The sequence below is a fragment of the Syngnathus floridae genome, chromosome 12 (genome assembly GCF_059516105.1).
Source record: "Syngnathus floridae isolate MCC-2025c chromosome 12, RoL_Sflo_1.0, whole genome shotgun sequence".
Lineage (NCBI taxonomy): Eukaryota > Metazoa > Chordata > Actinopteri > Syngnathiformes > Syngnathidae > Syngnathus > Syngnathus floridae.
The window spans coordinates 443,059-467,590 of NC_142424.1; the positions used below are offsets into that span (position 1 = coordinate 443,059).

Genomic DNA, 24,532 nt, shown 5'->3' on the forward strand with positions numbered 1-24,532 from the left:
CCGTCTCAAAGTCATCCAGCCACAACGGACAAACACATGTCGACGACGCGTGTGCGAGTAGACAGATGTTATCCGTGCGCGCGCGTCGGCTGGCCTTGATTGGCGGCGGAAGGACGAACCAGCATTGACCTCAAGTGAGACACAATGTGCTGCTAATCTGTTTAGGCTGCTTAGCGACTACGCGCGGACACCGTCCGTCCACAGCCGTCGAAACGACTTTTTCTTTTCTTTTCTACTCAAGAGAGACATGCCCACCAAATTGTCACCTTCCAAAGTGCTGCTGCCTTCAGGGGCGGCGGGGAAGCGAGAGCACTCCAATGAGATCTTCGAATTGCTGAAAGGAGAAAAATGGAAAGTTTGAAAGTCACTATCTACAAGTCAAAACAAGGAACCTTGGCGAGAACGGACCGATAGCTTTCATTAATTACAATGTGGCACCAAATTTCTACAAATGTCGCACGGGAAGTCAATGTAAACATTCCTTGGCATTTTATTCTCATAAAAAATACAAACGACAGCTTTAAGTACACGAGTTGGTTAAAAATAGCTAGTCCGATACACGTGGACTGACTTGTCGTGCAAAAATTCATCAGGAGAAATATATAGCTTGTTGCTTGAAAAGAGTTCGTAGCTGGCAGGAAGACTCGGGCAGCCCAGCCGTGGCGTGGCGTGGCGTGGCCGCCGGCCGGCCGACCCGTTCTGGCTGAGCGAGCGAGCGAGCGAGCATTTGTTCTGACGGCGCCAGTGGCCAGTGGCGGCGCCAGCGGCGGCGGCACGTCTCAAGCTCTGCGGTCGTAGTCGCTGACCATCTTCTTGATGTGGTTGAGTTTGGCCTTGAGGTATTTGCTTCGCCTCTTCTTGGCGCGATAGTCTGAAGACTAAAAACACAACGCACCAAACATGGTGATTGTCAACATGCGTGACGTGGGCACCCTCTAGCGGCGACTGAAAGAATCGCTGTAGGCCAGCCTTATTTGCCATTTCACTTTGTTGCAAGTTTGCTCATCGCCGCTGACACCTACTCACCTTTTTCATGTCCTTGATCCGGTTGTACTCGTCCAGAGCGTCCTGGTGGAAAACACATCACCTTCCATTATTCGGATGATGGCTTTTCTGATGGCTTTCAAATGGTCGCTTTGTAAACTCAATGGCAGACTTCCTGCGTCTTTTCTCCAGGGCCACAATTTGACACGTGTTGTGTGACGGCAGAAGATGCTGACCAGGTACTGCGGGCTTCCTTTGTGCAGCTCGTCCAGTTGTCGGTCCACGTCGCTGAGTTTGCCGTTGATGGCGTCAAGCTCGGACTGGAGCTCTTTGTACTCGTGGTGGTTGCGGTCAAACTCCCGCTTGTACTCGTTGCGTTCCTGCTCGGTGGCGACGGGCGGGAACTCGCTGAGGAAGACCACGGAGCGTTAAGAGCCGGGGAGGGGCACTGGGGGATGGGGGGGGCACCCACCTGTAGAAGTCGGCGTCCTCGTCGTCCAGCTCGTCTCCCGAGGACGCATAGTCGGCGTCGGGGTCTCCCCGCCTCCCGTTGGATCTGCCGGTCCAGCTGGGAGCGGCCGAGTCGGCGCCGCCGGAAGGAACGCCGTTACGGACGGGCCGCTCATCCTCCACCGGCCTGACGCAGGATTACGGAACAATGAGAGGCATCAGAAGCGGTCATCCCGAGCCAGCCGGACTTACGTGTAGCCGTATCGAGGTTTGCTGTAGTCGGTGCTGCGGTCGTCGTCCAGGTGACCCCGCGAGCTGCGCAGCGTCTCCGGGAAGTCGGCCATGGGAAGTTCCTCGGGCGGCACCGACACGTTGTTCACCTGGTGGTTAAAATACGCAAACTAAAACAAAAGCCTTTTGTAACATTGCTACTTTGGTCCTGAAAAGTCCTTCACTCTACTCCAAATGAGTTGAAACTCTCCCCCCATCTAGAAAGTTTGAATTCTTCTTCAGAGTACAGACGATTTCATCCAGTATTTTCTTTTCAGCCAGCTGCGGCCGGCGCTGGAATGACGAGCGTGCGCAGACCCGTCGCGTCAGCCCGTGTGACCTCCAAGAAAACAACTCGCTTTTCCAAACTTGTTATACCTTCCAGCACGCGAGTGATTGACCCCCCCCCCCTCGAGAATGTGACACCATGAAACTGTCGGTGTCACCGTGGCGACACGCCTTGAAACCAACGCCGAAAGGCATCCCGCCTCCCCCTCGTCCCACCCGCCTCCCCCATCCGTCTTTGCACGCTGCCAAACTGGTCGGACCGCTTCCAAAAGCGCTTTGCGCGCACGCACGAACCTGACTGCGCACAGAAGTTGGGACAGCCAAAAGTCAGACAGTGGTTTGTACGACAGTGAAGGGAAGGCACCATTTTTTTCAAACATCCCACCAATTTGTATCTCTCCAAAAACCTCTTCACTGGCTTCAACTCAAAGTGTGCCACAGAGGGCAAACAATCAAAAGGTCACCTGATGAGTTGCGCCCCTACCAACATGGCCGCCGCATTACCCCTTACTGGGCTAAATTGACATTTGATTCTTTTTCTGCTTGTATCAAACGACTTAATGATGGCCAAATTTGGGCGCGGCGCATTTGACGTATTTCGGTGCGCCGGGTCAAAACATCGCGCCGGTGTACGTATATCGCCGACAAGAATTTTGCGACGGCCGGCGCTGACCCAGGCCTCGACGTCCTGCGGCGGTTCGGCGTCCTCCAGCACCTTGACGCGCTTCCACAAGATGTTGCTCTTGCCGAACTCGCTGATCTTCTTGCGCGTCTTCAGCGCAAACACCAGCATGATGATGAGGGCGGCCGCCACCAGGAAGCCAAAAACCACCGCGATGGCCTGCCGGCGCCGCACAAAAAAAACAACAACATGAGCATCCGGCCCGTGGTTGCACAAGTGCGCACGCCCGCTCAAAAGTGCCAATCCGGCATTTCCAAATGGCGTGAACAAAGAGAGCAAGGAAGAGAGGCGCGGCGGCGGCGGCGGCGGCGGCGGTGGCAGTGGCGGCAGAGAACCCACCTCCTGCGGCTCCACCACGCAGTAGTGGTAGAGGTACTGGTTGACCATGATCCCCGACAACTGCGGCTGCTGGTACTGGGCGCACAGGCCGGCGATCTGGCTGCCGTAGGCCGAGCCTTGCGACTGCGCCGTGGGGTTGACGGCCACCAGGTACACGATGGTGGCGATCAGCATCAACAGGGCCAAGATGGCGCAGACGATGATCGCAGCCAGGTAGAACTTCCTGCTCTCCGAGACGCTCTGGTGGGACACCAGGATGATGAAGATGGCCAGCGCCGCCACAAAAGTGATGGCCGCCATGGCGATGATGAAGCCTTTGGCCGAGCGGGGGTCGTTGTAGTTGCCGCCCAGGTTGCCGTAGCCGTAGCTGTTGCCGGGTCCGTAGGCGCCGCCTCCGAAAGAGCCAAAGCTGCCGCCGCCGCCGCCGCCGTAGCTTCCGGGATAGGAGCCGCCGATGCCGCCGCCGAAGCCCGACAGCGCGCCCTGCGAGTCCCACGCCAGAGTGGAGGCCACGCAGGCAAAGATGGCCACGCACAGCACGATGACAATGATGGCCATGATCTTCAGCACGCCCGGCGGCGACGTCCAGCGGTAGAAGTGTTGGAACTCGTCTTCCGGGTAGTACGAGTACGCCGGCTGGGGGGCTGCGTTGCTGCCGGGGGGGGGGGGGGGGGGGGGGGGGGGGGGGGGGGGATGGTTATGTTCAGCTTCCATAGGTGCAGCTTCCATTTCCCACATTCGTAACGTTGGTTAAGAGAGCGGCTGCGACTTACTAGCCATCCGACTCGTAGGGAGGCGGGCTCCCGTTTGGCCTGTTGGACATGGCTGCTTCTTCGCTTGTCTTTGAGTGCGCCCGAGTTTCTGCGAAAAAACAAAATCACATAAACAATTGAATTGTAGCCAAAGTGCGGCTCCGTGACATAGCTTTAAAACACAAGCCAGTTTTCATCCGACGGTGGCAAAATCCCAAAAGACATGAAATGTCAAATGTCCATTCCATGATTCCACGTCCAGAATGTCAGGCAAGGAGAACAATTCTTTCCCATGACAGCAACCAGTTGGCAGCCATGTTGTCAGTGTAAGCACAACACGAACAAAAAGAATAAAATCGATAAAGATACATTTGTAGGAGTGTTACCCATTTCAAAACATCGGAGAAACTCAGCAATGGTATAAGCACCGTTTCTTTGAAGACTCACAACAATAACGTCGTCGTATTTGTGCTGACAGTACAATTGTTTCGGTACATAGTTGCTTCCGTCACGAAAGAAAGAAAGAAAGAAAAGAAAAAAGAAGAAACAATTGGAACGTTTACGGCACAAAAACAACACCAAGCAAACAAACAAACAAGCAAGTCGATATCGAGGAGGACAAGTTCGACGCACTCACCCGAAACGCACTCACCCGAAACTTTGTCCACCGCCGGGCCGGCTTGACGTCTCCTCCAAGTGGAATACACACAAATGAAGAAACAAACCACACCTTGACAAGGTAGCAGCCTGGCCACGCCCACTCGGGTATCAACTTACGGGACGGGAAATGCTGAGTTCAACAGACAAGGAAACGCCAAACACGGAAGTCAGCTGCTGTCTGAAAAGCCTTTTTCAAGTTCAAAATGTGGAAAATGAGTGAAAAGGAAAATCACTCGAGTCTGTTTCAGTTGGACTTCTTTTAAGACGTATCAAAGAATGAAGTCAGGTTGAAGCCGTGGAAGCCGAGAAGATATGCAACTCAAACGGCCTCCAGATGCGGAAGGACTCTTAAAGTCAAAGTTCAAGTCCCAATGATCATCGTCTCACACACACATCTGGGTGTGGTGAAATTTGTCCTCTGCATTGAACCCATCCATCCCCATGTGATTTTGATCCATCCCCTGGGGGAGAGAGAGGGGAGCAGTGAGCAGCAGCGGTGCCGCCCGCGCTCGGGAATCATTTGGTGATCGAACCCCCCAATTCCAACCCTTAATGCCGAGTGCCGAGCAGGGAGGTAACGGGTCCCATTTTTATAGTCTTTGGTATGACCCGGCCGGTCAGGGTTTGAACCCACAACCTTCCAGTCTCAGGGCGGACACTCTCCTACTAAGCCACTGAGCTGGCATGCATGTTGCTCAGGCTGCTTTCGTAAGGAGGTGGAAAAGAAAACATATGATCGAAAGAAATCGCCATTTCTTGCTGGAGTTGAGGAGCCACATTCTTGAGTGAGTCACGGCGTGTAAGTCAGTGAATGTCAAATCAGCAAGTTTTGGCATACGACCAAAAAGAAATCACCGAGACAGACTCGTCCGTCCATGAGGTTTATTCAGTGTTAAGACTCTCTCTGTACATGACAGATACGTGTATAAAAAAACATGAGCCTCACATCAGGCCAGAAAAGAATCAAATCGTCGCCATTAGGTGCTCGTGATGGAAACTGGCCTTTGACGTTAAATAGGAGAGAAGTTTTCATCAACGTGAAGTGGCTTGATCCCAGCGTATTCATCGGCCTCATTTTCAGCTCGTTTGAATGAGCGCGCCCATCGTTTAGCATGCGTCGAGACTTTTTGCAGCGCGTTAAGAAGTGGAGCCGTCTGATTCCAATCAGCTTTGCGGTCGTTGTTTGGCGCCAAACGTGTGAAATGCTCGAACAAAATGTCAAAAGCGCAAATGAAACAACACGGAAGACAAGAGCAAGACAGCCCGAAGACGTTTGGGATTCAGCAGCTCCATCCGCGTCACGTCCTTCAGCCGTAGCCGTCGTTCCATTCGGCCACTTTGTCGTACTCCTGAATCTTCTGCTTGATGTGCGACAGCTTGTTCTTCAGGTAATCGCAGCGCTCCTTTTTCTCCAGGAAGGTGGGGTCCTGCCGGGTTGCCAAGCAACCAATGTAATGCCAGCAAGATGCGCCTCGAGGGAGGCAACGAGCGAGCGAGCGAGCGAGCGAGCGAGCGACGCACTCACGTTTTTCTTCCTCTGGAACTCCTGAAGGATTCTGCCGATGCGCTCGGCTTCCTGCAAAAGACGAGGAAAGGAGCGGTTGGGGCGTGGCAAAGAGGGAGCGGAAAGAGGTCAGGCGTGGTCACCATCTGGCTGCCGGCCTGCTGCGGGAGGCTGCGCATCATGGCGTCCATCTCGTCAAACTTCTTGCAGGCGGCCTGCACGTCGGCGTGAAGCTCCTTGTACTCGGCGTACTGGTCGTTGAACACGGCTCGGTACTGGTCGCGCTCTTCGTCCGAGCGGATGCTCGGGTACTTCCTGTGCGCCAAAATTGTTACACTCTGGCAGCGGATGGAATTGCCACTTCCAAAGCACTCACGCGATGTAGTCCGGCACGATGACCGGCTTGGGGATGTGGCCGGACGGTATCGCCCCCTGCAGGATCTTGGGGGCCACGGCGATGGGGACGTCCCCGACGGATGCCAGGGAGGACTCCCGCAGGGGGAGGTTGGCGCCCGCTGCAGCGCTAGCGGGAACCAGCTAGTGAGAAAAGACAGGCGTGAGAACCGAGCGGGCCGCCGAAATGCGCTCGGCTGCTGGGCGGGCGGGCGGGCGGGCCGGACGCTCACCAGCGACCGAACCGCTCCAAACTCGGACTGCTGCATCTGAATGAACAGGGAGAAGGCAAGACAAGACAAGACAAGACAAGACAAGACAAGACAAGACAAGACGACAAGACAAGACGACAAGACAAAACAAAACAAGACAAAACAAAACAAAACAAATCAAAACAAAACAAGGAGTCAGGCGCAATCCGGTGAGCGTTGGAAATTGCGATTGAGTTTGGATTCAGAAAGGTGGCAGGCAGGGACCTCGTGCGCGTTGCTCTGGCGGTATCGGCGCGCCGCTTCGTGGCGCCACAGCTTGAGGCTGACGCCGGCGCTGATCAGGTAGATGACCATGGTGAGGAAGAGGAAGATGATGGCGGCCGTCTGGCCCGCCTCCGTCCTGCAGAAGGCGCCGCTCATGCCGTTGTTGAACACGGGGTAAGAGCAGAGGCCCCCGCGGGTGGTGTCGCGCACGTACACGATGCCTGCGCAGACAAAAGGAAGGGCACGTTAGCATCGGGAGGGCTGGCTCATTTTGCGTTGGACTCGGCTCCGCCCCCTACCCGCCGCCATGTAGAGCACGGCCAGCACCAGGTTGATGACAAACTCGGTCAGCGGCCACCAGGTGGAGTCCAGCAGGATGGTGCGGTAGTACATGGTCATGCCCAGCACCAGCACGATGACCGTCACCAGCCACGCCAGGCCCGCCACCACCAGCACAAAGGGCGTCTTGGGCCCCGTGTAGGTGGTGGCGCTGCCGCCGTAGAGGCCGCCGCCGTAGGCGCCGCCCGGCGACGAGTAGCCGAACATGTTGAACCACTCGTTGTCCTTGTGGATGTAGGCGCAGACGCAGGCGAAGACGGCGGCGCCCAGCAGCAGCTCCACGCAGCCCAGAATCCTCAGCAGGCCCGCCCAGGACTTCATGTAGGCGTAGCGCTGGTTGTACTCCTCCACGCGCTCGCTGTAGGTCAGCGCCGTGCGGTAGGTGCGGCCCGAAGCCGACTCGCCCAGGTCCAGGAGCTCCTTGGCCGAATTGTAGCTGCCGGCCGAGCCCCCGTAAGGGTCCCGGTAGGACCCGGGGACGGAGGTCGTGGGGGGAGGCGAGCAGCGCACGCCCTCGCTGGTGCCGTTGTTGTTGTGGTTACATGACGGCGCCTCGGGCCACGCCCCCTTTTTGCTGCTGCGATCGCTGGCCCGGAAGAAGTTCTTCCACGAGTCCGGGATGAAGCGGTGCACCGGTTTGATGTCCAGGGCCGGGTCCAGGTCCCGCTCGGTCCCCTCGCTTGCGTCGCAAATGGCAGGTTCAAACAATTACACGCACAAAATCGCCCCGAGTGTCGCGAGCTTACCCGTCGCTCGGGTAGTCGAGTCCGACGGGAGGATGGTCGGGCAGGGGCGGCGGCGGGAGCGGGTCGGCGCTGAGGGCAAAGTAAGGCGCCGACTGGGCGCTCAGAGGCTCAGGCTCGTAGGGCTGGTCCCGGGGCAACGTGCCCGGCGGGACCTGGTCGTAGTGAGGCGCCTGGCGGACATGCTCAGTGCGGCCTAGGTACTCGTCACCATGGAACATCAGGATGATGGGGGGCCCTGACACGAACGCGCCCGCACACACACGCGCACGCACACATCAGTCCACAACAATGGACACACACACCCACCCACACAAATGCAAGTTGTGAAAAGACAGAGTTTGTAACATTATCAAGTCATCAGTGAAGCCAAATGTGGTTAACTCATAGACATCAAATGTTTTGCGTGTGGACTTTTTGTACTGCATCGGCTGTACATTTGATGTCTCGGGTGGCACCACGAAGCAAATGTCACGGCGGAAGACAAGGTGACAGAAGACGAGAGGGCGAAACCAGAAGTTACCCAGTATCCTTCATGCTAGTCACAGTGCGTCTCCCGGCCAGCGGGTGGCGACGCGGAGATGCACTGCGTACGGTCAGTCAATCGGCTGATGAGGAGGAGGAGGAGGAGGAGGAGGAGGAGGAGGAGGAGAGCAGGAGCGGCGGGGAAAAAAGAGCAAATGCTGTTCAATACCTCGCTGACACGCAGTCACTCGTCACCACTTACATTGACCACCCGCCGCCGCAAGCCGGGCTGGTTTGCGCGACGCCGATGAGCACCTAGGACGTAAACAAAACCACAGCAATCAGAAGTGAAGAAAAAGACTGAGTCCACATTGGCAGAAAAAAAATAGCAAAGCCAAATACTTGATGACATCAGTGACAATGTTGAATGTTTCAAAACGAAAAGGCCAAGATGACGTTCGGCCGCGATTGGACGGCTTTGGGACGAGTACCAAAGCGACAAGTGGAAATGCTTCAATGGTGTCGCTGACATATTCATAAACATGCATCGATGGTCAATAAAAACACACACCTAAATAAAGCGCCGTAAACTGTCAAAATCAACTCGTACGAGGGAGGGAGGGAGGGAGGGAGGGAGGGAGGGATGAATGGATGGATGGATGGATGGATGGATGGATGGATGGATGGATGGATGGATGGATGGATGGATGCATGGATGGATGGATGCATGGATGACTGCTTATTAAAACCCTTTTATACATACATAATAATGGAACTCAGAAATCAAGATTGAGACAAGGGTCATTGAACATAAAGATAGCAAGGTAGACAATATTACCAATTTTATGTGAAGTGGGAGTCAGCAATTCGCATGGGATTCTCAAGGTTTCACAAACGCATCATTTGGAAAGCTTTGGACGACAAATGAGAACAAACGTTACATTTCCATATATTTGTATGAAGCAAAATAACAATGACTACAATTCACACAACGGTGAAGGCAAAAACACAAGTTCGTTCGTTCGTTCGTTCGTTCACAGGATGAAATGAGTCATTTGGACGACATTCTGAGAGTTAGCGAACGCATCATTTTCAAACCCAAAAAGTGATGCTGCTAAAGGAAGCAGCGTCAGGCTCCAAACACAGCGAAAGGGCGAATTGTGTGCGAGTTGGCGAAGCTGGTGTTTAAACACGCCACAGGAAAAGCAAAGAAAGTCGACCAACACACGAGAACAAGGGGAAAACATTGTGGAAGCGAAAGCCAAGTCAAATGAAAATGATTGTACCAAGTTCATTTTGTTTTTCCTTTTTTAATCACTTCACTGCTTTCTTTTATATCAAGAATCTATTATGTCAAGTTGGTCCGCTCCCGTCCCGTCCCGTCCCGTCCCGTCCCGTCCTCGACTGTTGCCTCAGCGCACTTCCTGTCTAACGAGGCTCACTTTTGTCGCGTCAACCTTTGCTCTTTGGCCGATAGCGAAGCGAAGCTCATCGCTACTGGTTACAAAAGTTGTCCTACCTACCTACCTACCTACCTAGCTTGTCTCTTGTCTTCTTTCTTGTCCCGCTGCTCTTTTTCATGATCCAAAATCGACGGCGTAGCAACGCAACTCCGTTCAGCGCTCCCACCCCGACATCACGTGGCCACCTGCCCATCCCGGTGACGTCACTGAAGCGCGGCGGACTGGACCTGTTCCATTCATAGGAAGTACTGTACACTTCTAAAAATACACTCCAGTGATGGTCGGCCAATAAAGTATATTGGAATTGAAATCCACGTGGCGAAGTGCAAATGTACCTGAACAGGTACTTGAGTCGTGTTTTCTTACGACATCTGAACATTGATCTGATCTCTTCTTTCTCAAAACAGGCTCGTGACGTTTTAATCTCGGTGTATGAAAAGAAAAGGAAGAGGTTTCAAGTGAGGCTTTTATCTTTTCAAATCAACAGATGTTTTCTGGAAAAAGTGGAATGAGCCGACAAATACTGAAAACAAAAACATTTCTCGCACACAAACGCGCGCGTTTTCACGAAGGATGTGTCACAGAGCCAAGAAGATCGAGGAGGGCTTGAGTTGACCTGCGCGATGACACCATTTGGACCTTGAGAGGTCAAATGGCCAGCATCCAAGTTGCACCTTGAAGACGAACGAGTCAGGATACGAGGGAAGTTTCACACTCCAAAAAACCACAGCACATGGATAGATACATAGATGGATGGATGGATGGATGGATGGATGGATGGATGGATGGATGGATGGATGGATGGATGGACGGATGGATAGACGGATGGATGGATGGATGGATAGATGGATAGATAGATAGACGGATGGACGGATCGACGGATGGATAGATAGATAGATAGATAGATAGATAGATAGATAGATAGATAGATAGATAGATAGATAGATAGATAGATCGTTTTTGCATATCGAGGGTTGCTCGCTTGCGTCAAGTAGGACATGGCTTTGTTTTGGGGAAAAGTCATCACATGACACACACGCACACGCAAGGAATGTTTCCAAACAGGTTCAGCACGCGTGCAAGTGTGTGTGTGTGTGTGTGTTTGGCGCAAGCATTTTGAGGGACCATCGTACTTGTTTCCAACAACGTGTGGCTTTTTGCACACTACGCTTACTACTGGGACGCCGACCAAAATCAATCCCCATATTGGCCATTTGTTGCGGTTGCTGAATTTTTCCTCAGGTATTTTATCAGCAAATTTTTGTCCTCTCACTCTGACTCAATTGTTTTTAAGGATAATGCTGTAAAATGACTTAAATGACATTTAAGTGCTTTGGGATAGTTTGGGACATATTCACAAGAAGTCATAATAATTCAAAAGAATTAAAACCATTGCATAAGGGCTAAATAAAACTTGAGATTTTCTAGAGCTCAAAACGAGTTGGCAAACACACACGCACGCGCGCGCACGCACGCACGCACGCACGCACACACACAAAGTTCCCAGAACACACTAGAGTGCCGCTGCGGAATGACTTTGCAGCGATGACTCGTCCTCGTGGCCTGACAAGTAACACACATAAAGTAACATTTGATGGTAATCTTGAAATAGTGCGAGAAATAAAGTGCACGGAGGTGAGAGGTGGTGATGATGCTTGAAGGGTGATAGCACTGTTGCTTTCGGGTTTGGACTCGCTGCTGCCGCCGCCGCCGCCGCCGCCGCCGCCGCCGCTCGGCAGCTCAGTACGGAATTTGGTTCTGGTAATATTGCAGCATATCGTAGGTTTTGCTCCTGGAGGGGTGGGGGGGAAAAAACCAATAACCCAAAATGGCTTCTAGTCTCCTTAAAAAGGGACAGTCAAAAAGTGAAAAGGTCATATTCAGCAGTTTAGCGTAAGGCTCCGCTAGGTGTTAGCATTAGCCCTGCACGTACCTGCTACTGAGGAAGCAGCTTTGGATGACCTTGATGATAAATGCCGCCGCCTCTTTCTCGCTCATCTGAGGATTAAACCTGCCTCTGAGCGGGAGCAAAAGCACACCATTGGTTTCCGTCCGCCGCTCAGCGTTGACAATTTAGCCACTCACTTGAGGAGCTTGATGGTCTGTCCTCGGAAGCAGGGCAGCCCCGTGTCCAGCATGAGTGTGACCAGAGACACCACCGCGTCCATGTAGGGACTGCGGGGCAGACGGCCACATTGGAGACTCTGGACCGGACCGGATCGGATCGGACCGGCGACCGGACGGGCGTTTTCCTACCGAACGGCCAGGTAGCCTCGCACGCACATCTCCATGAACCACTTGAAGGGCGTGGCCTCCATCTTGCCACCCATGATCATCACCATTTCGTCCGTCAGCTTGATGTCGGGCTCCCAGCCCAGGTTGCCGCCCGGGGAGCTCTCAAACATGAAGCCAAAGTCTGCCCAGACAAGACGATGGATAGACGGATCGCTGTGTTAGCATAGCGACTGTGAGCACTTTGTATTTGTTTTTTGCGGTCATTTACCGATGTGGATGAGGTGTCCCTTGCTGTCCAGCATGATGTTGCCGTTGTGTCTGTCTTTAATCTGCAGCAGGAAGAGCAGCAGGCTGTACGCCGCCATGCTACGGATGAAGTTGTAGCGAGCCTGCGGGAACCGGGAGACCGGTAAACGGAGACACGGGACCGGGACGATAAAGCAAGGGAAGGAAAGGCGCCACCTTCTGGAAGGCCAGCGTGGATTCGTCGCCGTATTGGTTGCGGAAGTAGTCGTACATGCCAAAGTCCGTCTGCCGGCCCAGCTGGTCGCGGGACTTGCAGTCCGGGATGCACTCGATCACGCCGCACTGAGGAGGCCCAAAGCGCCACGTTGCCCGCAGCCTGCTCGCAGGGAATCAAACGCTGACTCGGAGGGAGACTCACCCCGGGAGCAGTGGCCACCACCCGGTAGGGGAAAACAAAAAGGTCCAGGCCCACCAACTGGAAGATGTTCTTGAAGAGTCCAATGATCTGCAGCGCCAGCATATCCTGCGCATATCCGAGAAAAAAGAAATCCACGGCTTTGCGCCGTTCCAAAAGCAGCGCAAAAGCGAGGCTCACCTGCCGGCAGTCGTCGCCCACTTTGAAGATGGCCGCCTGCCAGCAGACTCGCCGCGCCGCATCCGGGTTGTCCCCGTCCTCGTCCAGCGAGTCGGACGGGCAGCGCAGGCCCTCGCGCTCCAGCTCGCTCACGCCGCAACGCTTCACTTTGAACTTGGCCAGGTAGGGAGCCTTGGCCGCGCTGCGGAGGAGGACAGACAGACAGACGGCGGCGGCGGCAAAGCACTACTTTTGTCACAGTCAACTTCTTTGGACATGGTTTCTAAATGAAGCTCCCAAACTCCCTCCAACGTCGTCGAGCGAGAACTACTTTTGTCCAAATGAAGCTCACGGCAACAGTTCCAAAGCGCTTAGCATAATTAGCACTCAAGGCTTCCGACCTCTGCATGGGTGTTCCGGACTTGTAGTCGATGTCCAGAACGATGGCCTCGGGGTTACTGGGCAGGTAGCAGCCTAGCGCACAGCACGCACACATTTTGCATTTCACTGTTCACTGTGACGACGACGACGACGGAGAAAGGTGTCAGGGTTACCGCCATTGAGGTTGTTACCTGCTTGAACTTTGATATCCGCCAGAGCCTTCAGACAACCCCGTTTCCGCTCCTCCCCTTTGGGGATTGGCCTGAAAGATCATGTGGTCACCTCAACATTGATTTTTGAAAGCCTTTGAGCCCAAAAACGGCCATGCGCCTCCAGCCATGCTTTTGTTGGCGAAGCTCGGGGCGCCGACTTACTTGATGATTGCCGACACGTTGGTGATCTTATTAAAGAAGTCAAACTCCCGCTGGTAGAAATCTTTGGCCGGACCCGACAGCGATCCCGTGATCTCCTCCACCATTTGCTCCAGCAGCTCACCGATGTCGGCTGAGCGGCCAATGGCGTCAGGAAGCCGGCCGAGACGCCGGCCAGGTCGTTGATTTGAATTAAAAACAACAACAACAACAACAACAACAACAACAACCAAAAGGATTTGAAAACTCACGGTCCTTCTGGTGCGCCTCCTCGTCCATGAAGATGTTGGTCTTCATGTTCCAGATGAACTGGTGAGCCAGCAGCTGGGACTTCTGCGCGGCCCACAGGATGTACTCCCGCACGTAGCCCATCTGAGGTCAACAATTGCACAAGCGTCCTGATATTTTTGGAGCCGGCTGCGACTCCTGACGTGAACAAATATACCTTATCGTAGCGCAGCGCTTGAACAATCTGCGGGATGTAGAACAAGATGGCGTCCTGAAGAGGGGGAGAAGAAAAAAAAGGAACAAAGAGAAAGAAGCATGTCGGGCCGGGCCGGGCCGGGCCGGGCCGGGGGGGACTCACCGGAGGGAAGGAGCGCAGCACCTTGACGCCGTACTGCGCGGTGAGCGGGTGCGGCGGGTACATGCTGCTGAAGTAGGACAGGCCCGTGGGCGGGTCGGCGGGCGCCCAGCACAGGATGTGGCTCAGCTCCGGCGAGTCGGCGTCGATGGTGTGCCACGTGACCAGGAACTGCCGGCCACCGCGCCAAAAACAGGAGCGCTTGAGCGAAGCCGCCAGCCATTTTGAAGAAGAAGAAGAAAAAGAAAAAAAAGGGGGCCTGACCTTAACGGCTTCCGGGACGTCGCTTACGGCGCCGGGGTCCAGACGCACCAGGCGGGTCACCTCGGCCGTGATGGCGTCATTCTTGAACCTTCCAAGGAAGGCGCAGGTGTTGGCTGCCTTTTTTTGTTTTTGTTTTTTCTATTGGCGGATGCGATTCGGAACGGCGCGAGCGCGCCGACCTGCTGGGCAGCTGCATGGCGAGGTAGGGCGCGATATTCCAGGCCAGGTTGACGTTGTCTTTCCACTGCTTCTCGGTCAGGCTGATGTATTTGGACCTCCAGTTGGCGATGCTGGTCTCCACCGACTGCTCGGTGGCGATGGCCAGCTCCTGAGCGCACAGCGGGTTGTACCACGTGCTCAGACGCTCGATCTCGCTCGCCTGGCCGCCAAAAGAGGGAAGACGGCGGGTTGGAATGGGAACGGGATGGGAACGGCCGGAGAAATGCACGGACGCTCACCAGCAAAGCCAGCAAGAGCGTCCGGCGCTTCATGTAGTACTTGTGCAGCTGCGTTCCTCGGTTGCTCTTCTTGGACGCTCCTGCGAGGTACGGCGTCACGCCATCACCAAATGAGGCTTTCGACTTTGACTTTGGAAAACCCACCGGACTTCTTGGACGCGCTGGACATGCCGCTGGAAAGCGGGTACGTATTGATCCATCCCTGGCCGCTCTGCTGCGAGCGAGCGCTGGAGTCGATGCTGCCGCCGCCGCCGCCGCCTCGCATGTCGGCGGCGTTCATCACCGACAAACTGTTGAGCGACGGGTCCTGGTTGTCTGGCCGGGAGCACACAAAGGCGCGTTTAGCGCGCCACGGCGCCGGAATCGCCACCACACAAACGGCACGACGGCATCCACACGAGTTATGATGGAGATGTCGACATGCCCGCCCTGAATCGCGGGGATCCCGGGCTCGCCTGAGCAACATGAGCAATCTGCCCGGGGATTCCTTCAACAGTTTGCCTGGTGTCCCACAAGGCAGGCTCCGCTCTGGAGCCCTTCCCCTTTTTCACGGGCTGGCTGCCCCAGCGGGCTGCTTGCTTGCGTTTTTCGAGCAGCTCTGGGCCAGTCGTGGCCACTTGCCTCGTCTCTCGGAATTGACGAGGGGAGGATTCAAGTCGTGCTGGATGGGGCGGGCGGATGGATGGATGGATGAATGGATGGATGATGGATGGATGGATGGATGGATGGATGGATGGATGGATGGATGGATGGATGGATGGATGGATGGATGGATGGATGGATGGATGGATGGAGCGATGGATGGATGGATGGATGGGTATGGGTGGGGCGGACGGACGGACGGACGGACTGACTGACTGGATGATGAGGAGTCGTGCATCTCCACACAGGTGACACATTTGTGCTTCTCGTCCTCACGGCTACTCAAAGGCTTTTAGAAAATCAAGAGAGGAAGTTGGAATGGAGAGCATCTCGGAGCAGCGCGCTGAGGGTTGAGCAAAGCATCAAATGTGCCACGCACGCACGCACGCGCGCGCCCGCCCGCCCGCCCGTCACGCCAAACATGCTCTCGCCGTCGAGGCCGAGGCTTACTTAAGATGGATATCGGAGAAGTGCTGGACACGATAAGTGATCCGAATATCCCGGCAGAGAGCGTGCTCGGGGCCGGGGTGGTGCCAAGCTCACCGGGGGGCACCAGGTGGCACGCCGCCAGGTACTTCTTGTCCGACAGGATGCCGGCGTAGAAACGGATGGCCACGCTGATGTCCTCGCGCAGGCGCTTGTCACCCTGGGTAGGAAACTTTGGAGACACGCTGCAGACGGAGCACAAGCTCAGCTTAACTCCGACTCGGACATCCATTTTGGCTCCCAGCTCAAAATAAAAGAAAATAAAACATGCAAGTTGGCTCACTGCCGCAGTTGCTCGCGCGCGTACCTGAAGTAATCAAAGGCTGTGGAGTAGATCTTCTCTCTGAGGACGTTCTTGACAGTGGGGTTGGTGATGACGTCAGAGTGGAGCACGGCCAGGCCCAGCGTTAGCAGCCTGCAGAAAACAAAGACAGGAGGAATTAGAAAAAGAAAAAAAAAATCAGCAAATGGCTGACCCCGTGAGTGCCAAAGCACCTGAATCGAGGTCCGATGGCCGCGACGTGTCGGTTGAGGTTGCTTTTGGCCCCGCCTACGTTGAGCGAAAGCGAGCGCTGGAGCAAACTGCAGAAGATCTCCACCTGGTCGGCGCTGCAGTACTTGGCTATCTCGAACCTCTGCACCAAAAACTGGACGCAAAGCGCCAGGCCGAAGTGGGGAAAAGGTGAGTAGGGGAGGGGCGAGTTGACGCCGGCAGACGGACCTCAATCCAGATGTGGTGGGGCGTGACGTCCGGCGGGCAGGGTACGGGTTGGCTCTCCTCGGACGCCGCCAGAGGGTCGGCCTCCTGCTGCGCGTCGGAGAATAAGCCCATCTTCAGCTCCACCGTCATCTGCCACGCTCCTGCCATCTCGCGCATGAACTGCCCCCCCCACCCCAAAAAAAAGAAATGAGCACAAACGCAGTGCAAAGTGATGCAAAAAATAAAAAAAAATGTGGGTTTCTTTTGGGTTACCGGTACTTCCACGCCAGCACGCCCGGCCAGCAGCCACTCCCAGCAGGCGACGGCCGTCTCCATGCCGTGCTCGCTGAACATCTTGAGAGGAGACCAGCAGAGGTGGTGCAGCAGCTGAGGGTCGCACTCTACGCACAAACATCGGCGGACGTCACAACACGAAGACGGACGGCGAAGCCAAGCCGACCGTCCGACCGACCGTCCGACCGACCGTCCGACCGACCGTCCGACCGTCCGACCGACCGACCGACCGACCGACCGACCGACCGACCGACCGACCTTTGCTGCTGATGAGCAAGGCGGCCAGCTTGAACATGACCTCCGTGAAGCCTTCGGGCCGGGCCGAGTCCAGAGCCTCTGCCATCTGCTTGACCAGCAGCCGGCCCAGGTCCGGCTGGCCCCGCAGCGCCTGCGCAAAGTGGATCATGCCCGACACCTGCGGATGGGAAAGGAGGAGCTGTAGGCCTGGCCTTTGAACGAGAACGGGAGGGACGGCGCGCCGTGGGCCTGGCCTTTGAACGAGAACGGGAGGGACGGCGCGCCCACCTCTCCGGCGTACCGGTTCCTCAGATTGAGGGAGGCCATGAAGTTGGAGTAGTCCTTTTTCACGCACGCCGGCCTCTCCGTCAGCTGAGTGGACTGCGGGGGGACGAGAGGAACGCCGTCAAGTCCCGAAACAAGGCAAAGCGGCAAAGCGGTAAAGCGGCACAGCGGCAAAGCTAGCTAGCTATCGAGCTACCCCCAGCGCCGTGCTCTGCCGGTTGAAGCCGGCAAAGTGCAGGATGCTCTCGGTGGCCATGGCCAGGCCCGTATGCTGCGACAGACCCGACACCCAGTTCTGGTGCTTGTTCAGGTACTCCTGCAGGTGGGATTTGGTGACGGACGGCGCCCACTTCATGGCCTCCTTCAGGATCTCCCCGCAGCGGGCGGCAAAGTCCTTCACGATGCTCTGCAAGCATCGCCAAATGTGGTGAAAATGTGCAGCCTGTCTTGAGTTGATTTGGTTTGCAAAGTGGGAGGAGCTGACCTCTCTGGCCTCGTGAGTGTCGGGAACCGTGATCCTGTAGGGCGTGTCGGGAATGTCGTAGTACGGCTGGTCCTTGTGGATGTCCTGCGTTGGACAACATCATTCGTTCCATTTTCACAAGTGGGAAAAAGTAACACGTGACTTGGCCGGGGCCAACTTACGGCGCTGAGCGAGAGCGACAGGGTCTGCAGGATGTCCAGCATGGTCTTCAGCACACGGCCGCTCCACAGCAGGTGAGGGAAGCTGAGAAAGCAGCCGCACCAGGACACGTGTGAGCGGACCGGGTCGGGTCGAGCCGGGGCGGGCCGGGCCGGGCCGGGCCGAGCCGAGCCGGGCGCCCGTGCGGTACTCACGTCTCGGCCAAACCGGACAAATATTTGTCGGCCACTCTGCGGATCCTCTTGTGGATGTGGTTGAAGTTGACCAGCAGGAACTGGGCGTGGCGCTCCAGCTCCTCCTCGTGCACTTTGGTTTTGGCCTGAAGGAGAACACCAGATGAAAGCCGCGCCCGGCGAGATGGGCCCACCGCCGGCCGTCGCCCGCTCCAGGCCTTACCTTCTCGATCATCATTTGCAGGAAGACCTCAAAGACTTTGTCGCTGACGGCCACCACGCACTGCATCATGCCTGCAGGACGCCGACGTTCATGTTACGCAAGCTAACGTGGGGGGCTTGCTGAACGGCTCTTACCCGATTTGTCCTTCTGGATGGCCCGGTCCTCAAAGTAGCGGAACATGACCTGGAAACGTTCCGAGTCGGGCGAATTCAGCATCCTGATGGCAAGCGATTGTTATTTGGGCCACTTTTTCGGGTCTGCCGCAAAGTGCGCCCAGCCTAGCCAAACCTCATGTACTCCAGCCTGTAGACGGACAGCAGGTAGGTGGACATGGCAAAATCCAGCTTGTTGACCAGTGCGGCGCCCTCTGGCGGCGGGTCCAGCAGGTTGATGATGGTGCCGCGCAGCTCGTTGAGCTCCGCCTGGGACGGACGGAGACGGCGGGTCAGGCGGCCGCAAGGCGGCGGCGCTGCCGCCGCCGCCGCCGCCGCTCGCTTGCGCCTTTGGAGCGTCGCCGCGGCGCTACCGGGGTGACCGTGTCGTTCTTGAGCGCCGAGTTGTACTGCAGCTCCGAGCGCAGCGGCTCGCCGCTCGGGAAGGTCAGCAGCGGCGATTTGGTGGCGATCTCGCACACGCCCTCGTACCACTCCTCGGGCCACAGACCTGCGGGGGGGGCCGCGGTGGCGGCGAGTCAGACGGCGTCCCCCCGAGACAAATACGGGCAGACCGAGGCGCACCTGAGCCTTCCACGGCAAAGCCCATCACCACCGAGTAGAGCCAGAAATCCCTGAAGAGCTTCTGCAGGCGCGGTTTGGCCTCCTTGATGGGCGCCAGCCTTTTGGTCAGCTGTTGGCACAGGCCAGCGTTTCAAGAGGCGGAGGAAGACGTTCCGACACGACGTTCCGGGCGCCGCTTACCACTGCGATGACGGGGATGAGGACGCCCAGGTTGCCGGCGCTGCTCGATGCCTGCGGCGCGAGAAAAAACAGCGCTCAAAACGCCAAGCAGAGGCCCGGTAAAAAGCAAAGAGGGCCGGCCGGGGCAGACCTTGAGGGCCGGGCCTTTGTCGGCCGCCCGCTCGCTGGCCCGCTTGCCCTCCAGGCCCAGCTGCACAAAGAGCTCCAGCAGGTTGACCAGCAGCTCGTCCACCATCTGCTCGGCCTGCAGGTTGGCCGCGATGTTGCCCAGAGCGTTGATGACGGCCAGAGAGCAGTGCCTGCCGACGCCGCAAGCGGTTAACTGAAACAAAAGCAAAGCCTGACGGGCTCGACGAGGGCGACCTGTAGCCGTGGTCCTTGTAGTCCTTGGTGGAGTAGACCATGGAGCTGGCCTTCACGCTGATTTGCTGGAACAAATTCCACACCTCCTGGTAGATGTATTGCTGCAGGGGCACAGCGCGAGCGCCCGCGTCAGCATGTCAGCAAAGACGTGGCGGCGAGGGCGGGCGCCGGGCGGGCGGGCGGGCGGGACACTTGCGTTGCCCGTGATGACCATGCAGCCCAGCTGGTCCACGATCAGCACGTCCAGCTGCGACGGCGGCTGGCAAAACTTCTGCTGCAGGATCTGCAAGATGGGCTCCATCACCCGGGGCGTGTCCCGCAGGGCCACGGCGATGTGGCCCAGAGCCCGGATGGTGTGGTCCGGGATCAGGTGGGCGTCCCTGTGCCACACGCAGACGTGAGTGGGGACCCTCGGAAGGGACAGACGACAGCCATTACTTGTCGTTCTCCTGCGAGATGTACAGACGGTTGGACAGGCTGGCCAGGAAGGCTTCCACGATGACGTTATCCATGGTCAGCCCCGCCTTCAGACACCTGAGGGCGAGGTCACACCAGGTCACGCACGGTTGCACCTGTGCCCGCTCTGGGGTTGTTTTTTTTCTCCACGTCAGCGCGCCGCGCTCACCTGCAGATGTTGTCGATGGAGATGTCTCTCAGCTGCTCGTACATGGAGGGCTGACTCTTCTTGCTCGCCGAGTTGGCGCCGACGGTGGACTGGGAGTGCTCGTTGGTCACGTGGATTTTGATCTCGCCGCCTCCTTGAGCAACTCGCACACAGGAGGAGAAGCATGAGCCGAGCCAGTGGCGGGAGGCGGGAGGAGGCGGGGCTTACCCGCTGAGCACTGGCTGTGGTATTTGTAGAGCTTGACCAGGACGGGCGAGGGCACCACCAGGAAGTCCCTCAGCGACGCGGTGACCGAATGGGCCACCACCGGGAAACGCTCGCACAGGCGGCCCAAGCCCTGCGCCCGCACAAACGCGCTAAGATCAGAGCGGCGCTGCCGAGCGAGCGAGCGAGTGAGGGAGGGAGGCTAGGGAGGGAGGGAGGGAGCGCCACTGGTGACTCGCCTGCAGGCAGCAGATGAGGAGGGGCATGTGGGCGATGATGACTTTGCTGGAAGTCTTGGACTGCAGCTTCTCCGACAGCTTGCTGCAAAGGTTCTCGGCTCCTGCGGCGGCAGTGAAAGAAGATGAGGCGGCGCTGCCGGGCGGGCGGGGCTGGCGACGGAGGCTCCCACCTTGCTCCTCGGTGACGGCCCACACCATGAGGTCCACGCAGGCGGCGTTGGCCTGGCAGCGCAGCTTGAGCGGGCTCAGCTCGCTCTGCAGGTACTCCACGTCGTGCAGGATCCTCTGCAGCTCCGACTGGCTGCTGCTGAACTGCTCCAGCACAAAGTCGTGCACCTCCTTCACAAAGTCCGTCCGGAGGTCTTTTCACGCAGGGAAGGTGGGAGGGAGGGAGGCAGGGAGGGAGGGTCAAGCGGGGGAGGCCGACAGGACGAATCCAAAAAGGGGGCGGGACTGACCTTTCAGGTTGTACAGTGTGTCTCGGAGCATCTTGAAGATGGCCACGTAGAGCGGGTCACTGAAGCTTTTGTAGTACACGTGAAGACCGGGACTGGACTGCAACCAGAGCAGAGCCTGGCGAGTGAAATAATAGTCCCCGTGTTTTGGGACCAACGAGTCAAGCCGCCGTCTTACCGCCAAAAACTCGGCCAAGGTTTCGTCCAGCGACTTTAAAAAGGACTCTGAGACGATGTCTTCAACCTGGTGAAGGCGAAAACCAAGATGTGTCAAGATGGCGTGTTCAGGCGTGCGTGCGTGCCGTGCCGTGCGCACCATCTGCAGGAGCTGCCGGAGCGTGTCCAGGGGCACGTGAAACTCTCCGCGGCTGCTGCCGGTGAAGAGAGGCGAGACGGAGAAGCTGGAACTGATGGTGGAGAAGTAGTAGTCCGGGTCCACGGAGCTCCCGTCGGGCAGGTACGAGCCTGCAAAGAGGTCGGGCGTTCGGGTCGATCGGCTGCGTCGGTGGAGGAGCCGCGCTCACCTTCAAAGTACGGCGCCGAGGGGTCTGCCGGGGAGCTCGGGCTCAGCATTGTCCTCTCTGGACTGGCCTGAAAATAAATGAGCGTGAGAACGTCGGGCCCTTTGGAAGCTAGCCGGCTAGCTTGTCCAAAACAACTCGAGTCAAAATTTCTTGCTTTTGGCCAATCTTATTATGCATCCATCCATCCAGCCAGCCAGCCAGCCAGCCAGCCAGCCAGCCAGCCAGCCAGCCATCCATCCATCCATCCATCCATCCATCCAGCCAGCCAGCCAGCCAGCCAGCCATCCATCCATCCATCCAGCCAGCCAGCCAGCCAGCCAGCCAGCCAGCCAGCCAGCCAGCCAGCCAGCCAGCCAGCCAGCCATCCATCCAGCCAGCCAGCCAGCCAGCCAGCCAGCCAGCCAGCCAGCCAGCCAGCCATCCATCCATCCATCCATCCATCCATCCATCCATCCATCCAGCCAGCCAGCCAGCCAGCCAGCCAGCCAGCCAGCCAGCCAGCCAGCCAGCCAGCCGCTAACTCGCTAGCTCGCTAACTAGCTGCATTATCCATTCGTCGATATCACGTTCTCACACTAACACATTTTTAACAAATCAAATGTTCCTGTCTTCTTGTACTTCAGTCATACATTTGTCATTTCATTTTTTTTTTTTTACCTGTTGAGACACGATGGATACAGAGGAGCCCTTGCACCTCAGGGTCTCCGGCGGACACACGGTGAGGAAGGAACTGGGCAGGATGGAGCGGAAGTCATTGAAGGAGCGCCGTCGCGCCGCGTCGCCGTCGTCGGCCGCCGACGGGGCGGCCGCAGCCACCCGCGGGAACAGCTTGGACAGCAGCGGCTCGCTGGTGTTGCTGTAGCGGCCGAAGGCTCGTGCCACGCCCAGCAAGGTGGGCACCGTGTAGCGACACGTGTACTCCACGTAGGCGGGACCTAAAAGCAAAACGCAAAGTCAGCAAAACGGAGGCCGGCGGCTGACGACAGGGAAGGTCACCTTTATCGTGAGACTGCGGGTTCTTGCATAGCTCCTGCAGGACTTGCATGACGTCCATGATGCTCTCCACAATCTGACGCCACAGTGACATCATCACACCACTATGACAAAACACTCACACATAGATACACTCACACACACACACACACACACACACACACGCGCACGCGCGCGCACGCACACACACACACACACACACACACACACACACACCTACCTGTCCACGCCAGGTTTCATCTCGCTGGGCGACGTCCGACAGCAGCGTCACGAAACAAAAGCTGAAGTTCTCGGCCACGGGAAGCGTTCCTACAGGAGTGGAGAAGGAAGTGCACGCGTGGTTGGTTACGTGCGCCGCAGGTCCCCCATTGCGCAGAAGAAGGTCGGAAGACAAGCGGTGCGCCGATTTGACCTGGTCCTTTCCGTTGCGAGCCCTCCTCGATCCAATGAACTCGGGGAAGTCCTTTGAGCAGTCCCAGGAGGTAGGGCAGGATGGCGTCTTTGTGCTGAGACGACAGCGCCGCTTTGAGAGCCTGGCCGCAATGAGCCGGCCGGTCGGTCCCGAGAGCGCCGTGCTCACCTGCAGGTTGGACTCCACCAGGAAGACGCCCAGGGCCAGCACGGCGTCCCGACGCCTCTCGTCCAGCTGGAAGACGCCTCGCACGTCCACGGGACACATACATTGCAGCTTTTGCACCTGCCGGTGCGACAGCACGGGACAACGTTTTGCACCACGGGACGTACATTGCGTCATCACGTCGAGATCTTCTCCTCTTGCTTCTGCACTGTCTTGATGCAGCATTCGTCTGTTTGGGGGCTTTTAGATTCTTCTAGGTTGCCCAGGTCTGTGCTTAGCCATCTTTTTAATGCTAGAAGTCTGACGGGATAACATTTCAAAACAAGTCACATCTTGACTCTTGTTGACTTTCCAGTTTGACCTTGGCCAGAAATTGCTGCATATATTTTTCCCTTCACTACAATGATAGAAAATGATACTTACAGAATGGAACGCTGAAAATGTCAATCAATTCATCCTTCACATACCGCCAAGTATGTCATGTAGGATTATCATCCATTGGCCGACTTCAGCTTAACACTCAGGCCACATTCGACCACTTACGACCTGGCTGATCGCCAATAAATTTCACCATGACCTCGTCTTGACTAAAATAATGTCACATTGCTGACAGTAAGCCAAAAAGAGACACGATGACGTCACACACACACACACACACACACACCGCCAACTCGCCCCGTCCGCTATGCAAGATGAACGCTTACTTAGCCCGGATGCTAAGCGAAGTGCTAACCTTATCGAGCGGCGCCAGCCGATGAGCCGCCAGCGAGCGAGCCAGCGACAGGACGGTGTTGAAGTAGAAGCCCCGGCTGCCCTCGACGTGGACAGACATGTTTACACTTTGCGACTTTAAAGCAGCGGCAACACCAAGAGCAGCTGAAGCATCTTGCGCTTTTTTTTTTTTGCCTCAAACAAAATGACGCGACGACATGTACGGCGAGAGCGCAGGTCCAAAACCGCCAAGGCAGGAAAAAGAGGCAACAACGCACGCACGCGCGCGCGCGCACACACACACACACACACACACACACA

At 56.7% G+C, this 24,532-nt stretch overlaps 3 protein-coding genes across 21 annotated transcripts; all 3 read right to left on the bottom strand.

The window, feature by feature from the left end:
• Positions 1 to 472: 472 nt before the first annotated feature.
• On the bottom strand, positions 473 to 4,570 carry oclna (occludin a). Of its 3 annotated transcripts, none has more exons than XM_088392340.1 (9): positions 4,418 to 4,570; positions 3,787 to 3,874; positions 3,014 to 3,665; positions 2,708 to 2,833; positions 1,687 to 1,814; positions 1,457 to 1,621; positions 1,221 to 1,392; positions 1,027 to 1,068; positions 473 to 878 (listed from the first exon to the last, which is right to left on the bottom strand). In XM_088392340.1, the coding sequence occupies exons 2-9, from the start codon at positions 3,834 to 3,836 to the stop codon at positions 780 to 782; spliced, it is 1,434 nt and encodes a 477-aa protein (XP_088248466.1). In that variant the 5' UTR covers positions 3,837 to 3,874; positions 4,418 to 4,570; the 3' UTR covers positions 473 to 779. The 3 variants fall into 3 exon arrangements, with proteins under 3 accessions (XP_088248466.1, XP_088248465.1, XP_088248467.1); XM_088392339.1 differs by having other exon boundaries at positions 2,666 to 2,833; positions 4,418 to 4,568; XM_088392341.1 differs by having other exon boundaries at positions 2,666 to 2,833; positions 4,403 to 4,471.
• Positions 4,571 to 5,293: 723 nt separating this feature from the next.
• On the bottom strand, positions 5,294 to 10,291 carry marveld2a (MARVEL domain containing 2a). 7 transcript variants are annotated; one of them, XM_088392332.1, is made up of 13 exons: positions 10,144 to 10,291; positions 9,881 to 10,035; positions 9,184 to 9,256; positions 8,608 to 8,660; positions 8,404 to 8,488; positions 7,884 to 8,118; positions 7,098 to 7,816; positions 6,799 to 7,019; positions 6,556 to 6,591; positions 6,306 to 6,466; positions 6,073 to 6,244; positions 5,951 to 6,001; positions 5,294 to 5,852 (listed from the first exon to the last, which is right to left on the bottom strand). In XM_088392332.1, exons 6-13 carry the CDS (start codon positions 8,099 to 8,101, stop codon positions 5,733 to 5,735), a joined length of 1,698 nt encoding a protein of 565 aa, XP_088248458.1. In that variant the 5' UTR covers positions 8,102 to 8,118; positions 8,404 to 8,488; positions 8,608 to 8,660; positions 9,184 to 9,256; positions 9,881 to 10,035; positions 10,144 to 10,291; the 3' UTR covers positions 5,294 to 5,732. The 7 variants fall into 7 exon arrangements, with proteins under 7 accessions (XP_088248458.1, XP_088248457.1, XP_088248459.1 ...); XM_088392331.1 differs by having other exon boundaries at positions 8,318 to 8,488; XM_088392333.1 differs by lacking the exon at positions 8,404 to 8,488.
• pi4kaa (phosphatidylinositol 4-kinase, catalytic, alpha a) lies at positions 10,257 to 24,446 on the bottom strand. 11 transcript variants are annotated; one of them, XM_088392291.1, is made up of 53 exons: positions 24,234 to 24,445; positions 23,504 to 23,620; positions 23,336 to 23,429; positions 23,144 to 23,232; positions 22,927 to 22,999; positions 22,588 to 22,865; positions 21,931 to 21,997; positions 21,723 to 21,871; positions 21,585 to 21,650; positions 21,410 to 21,506; positions 21,122 to 21,313; positions 20,952 to 21,052; positions 20,716 to 20,845; positions 20,509 to 20,650; positions 20,322 to 20,417; positions 20,080 to 20,263; positions 19,884 to 19,984; positions 19,651 to 19,819; positions 19,521 to 19,571; positions 19,341 to 19,449; positions 19,130 to 19,266; positions 18,892 to 19,025; positions 18,738 to 18,820; positions 18,604 to 18,674; positions 18,402 to 18,526; positions 18,210 to 18,291; positions 18,049 to 18,132; positions 17,761 to 17,970; positions 17,568 to 17,660; positions 17,301 to 17,457; positions 17,022 to 17,149; positions 16,770 to 16,928; positions 16,544 to 16,695; positions 16,356 to 16,463; positions 16,013 to 16,233; positions 15,065 to 15,235; positions 14,921 to 15,000; positions 14,642 to 14,841; positions 14,463 to 14,550; positions 14,202 to 14,369; positions 14,061 to 14,114; positions 13,867 to 13,987; positions 13,619 to 13,748; positions 13,436 to 13,506; positions 13,265 to 13,337; positions 12,885 to 13,065; positions 12,708 to 12,812; positions 12,506 to 12,631; positions 12,312 to 12,432; positions 12,065 to 12,224; positions 11,894 to 11,983; positions 11,742 to 11,825; positions 10,257 to 11,651 (listed from the first exon to the last, which is right to left on the bottom strand). In XM_088392291.1, the coding sequence occupies exons 1-53, from the start codon at positions 24,330 to 24,332 to the stop codon at positions 11,549 to 11,551; spliced, it is 6,474 nt and encodes a 2,157-aa protein (XP_088248417.1). In that variant the 5' UTR covers positions 24,333 to 24,445; the 3' UTR covers positions 10,257 to 11,548. The 11 variants fall into 11 exon arrangements, with proteins under 11 accessions (XP_088248417.1, XP_088248422.1, XP_088248420.1 ...); XM_088392296.1 differs by having other exon boundaries at positions 10,257 to 11,600; positions 16,106 to 16,233; positions 20,509 to 20,641; positions 24,234 to 24,444; XM_088392294.1 differs by having other exon boundaries at positions 10,257 to 11,600; positions 20,509 to 20,641; positions 24,234 to 24,444.
• Positions 24,447 to 24,532: the final 86 nt, after the last annotated feature.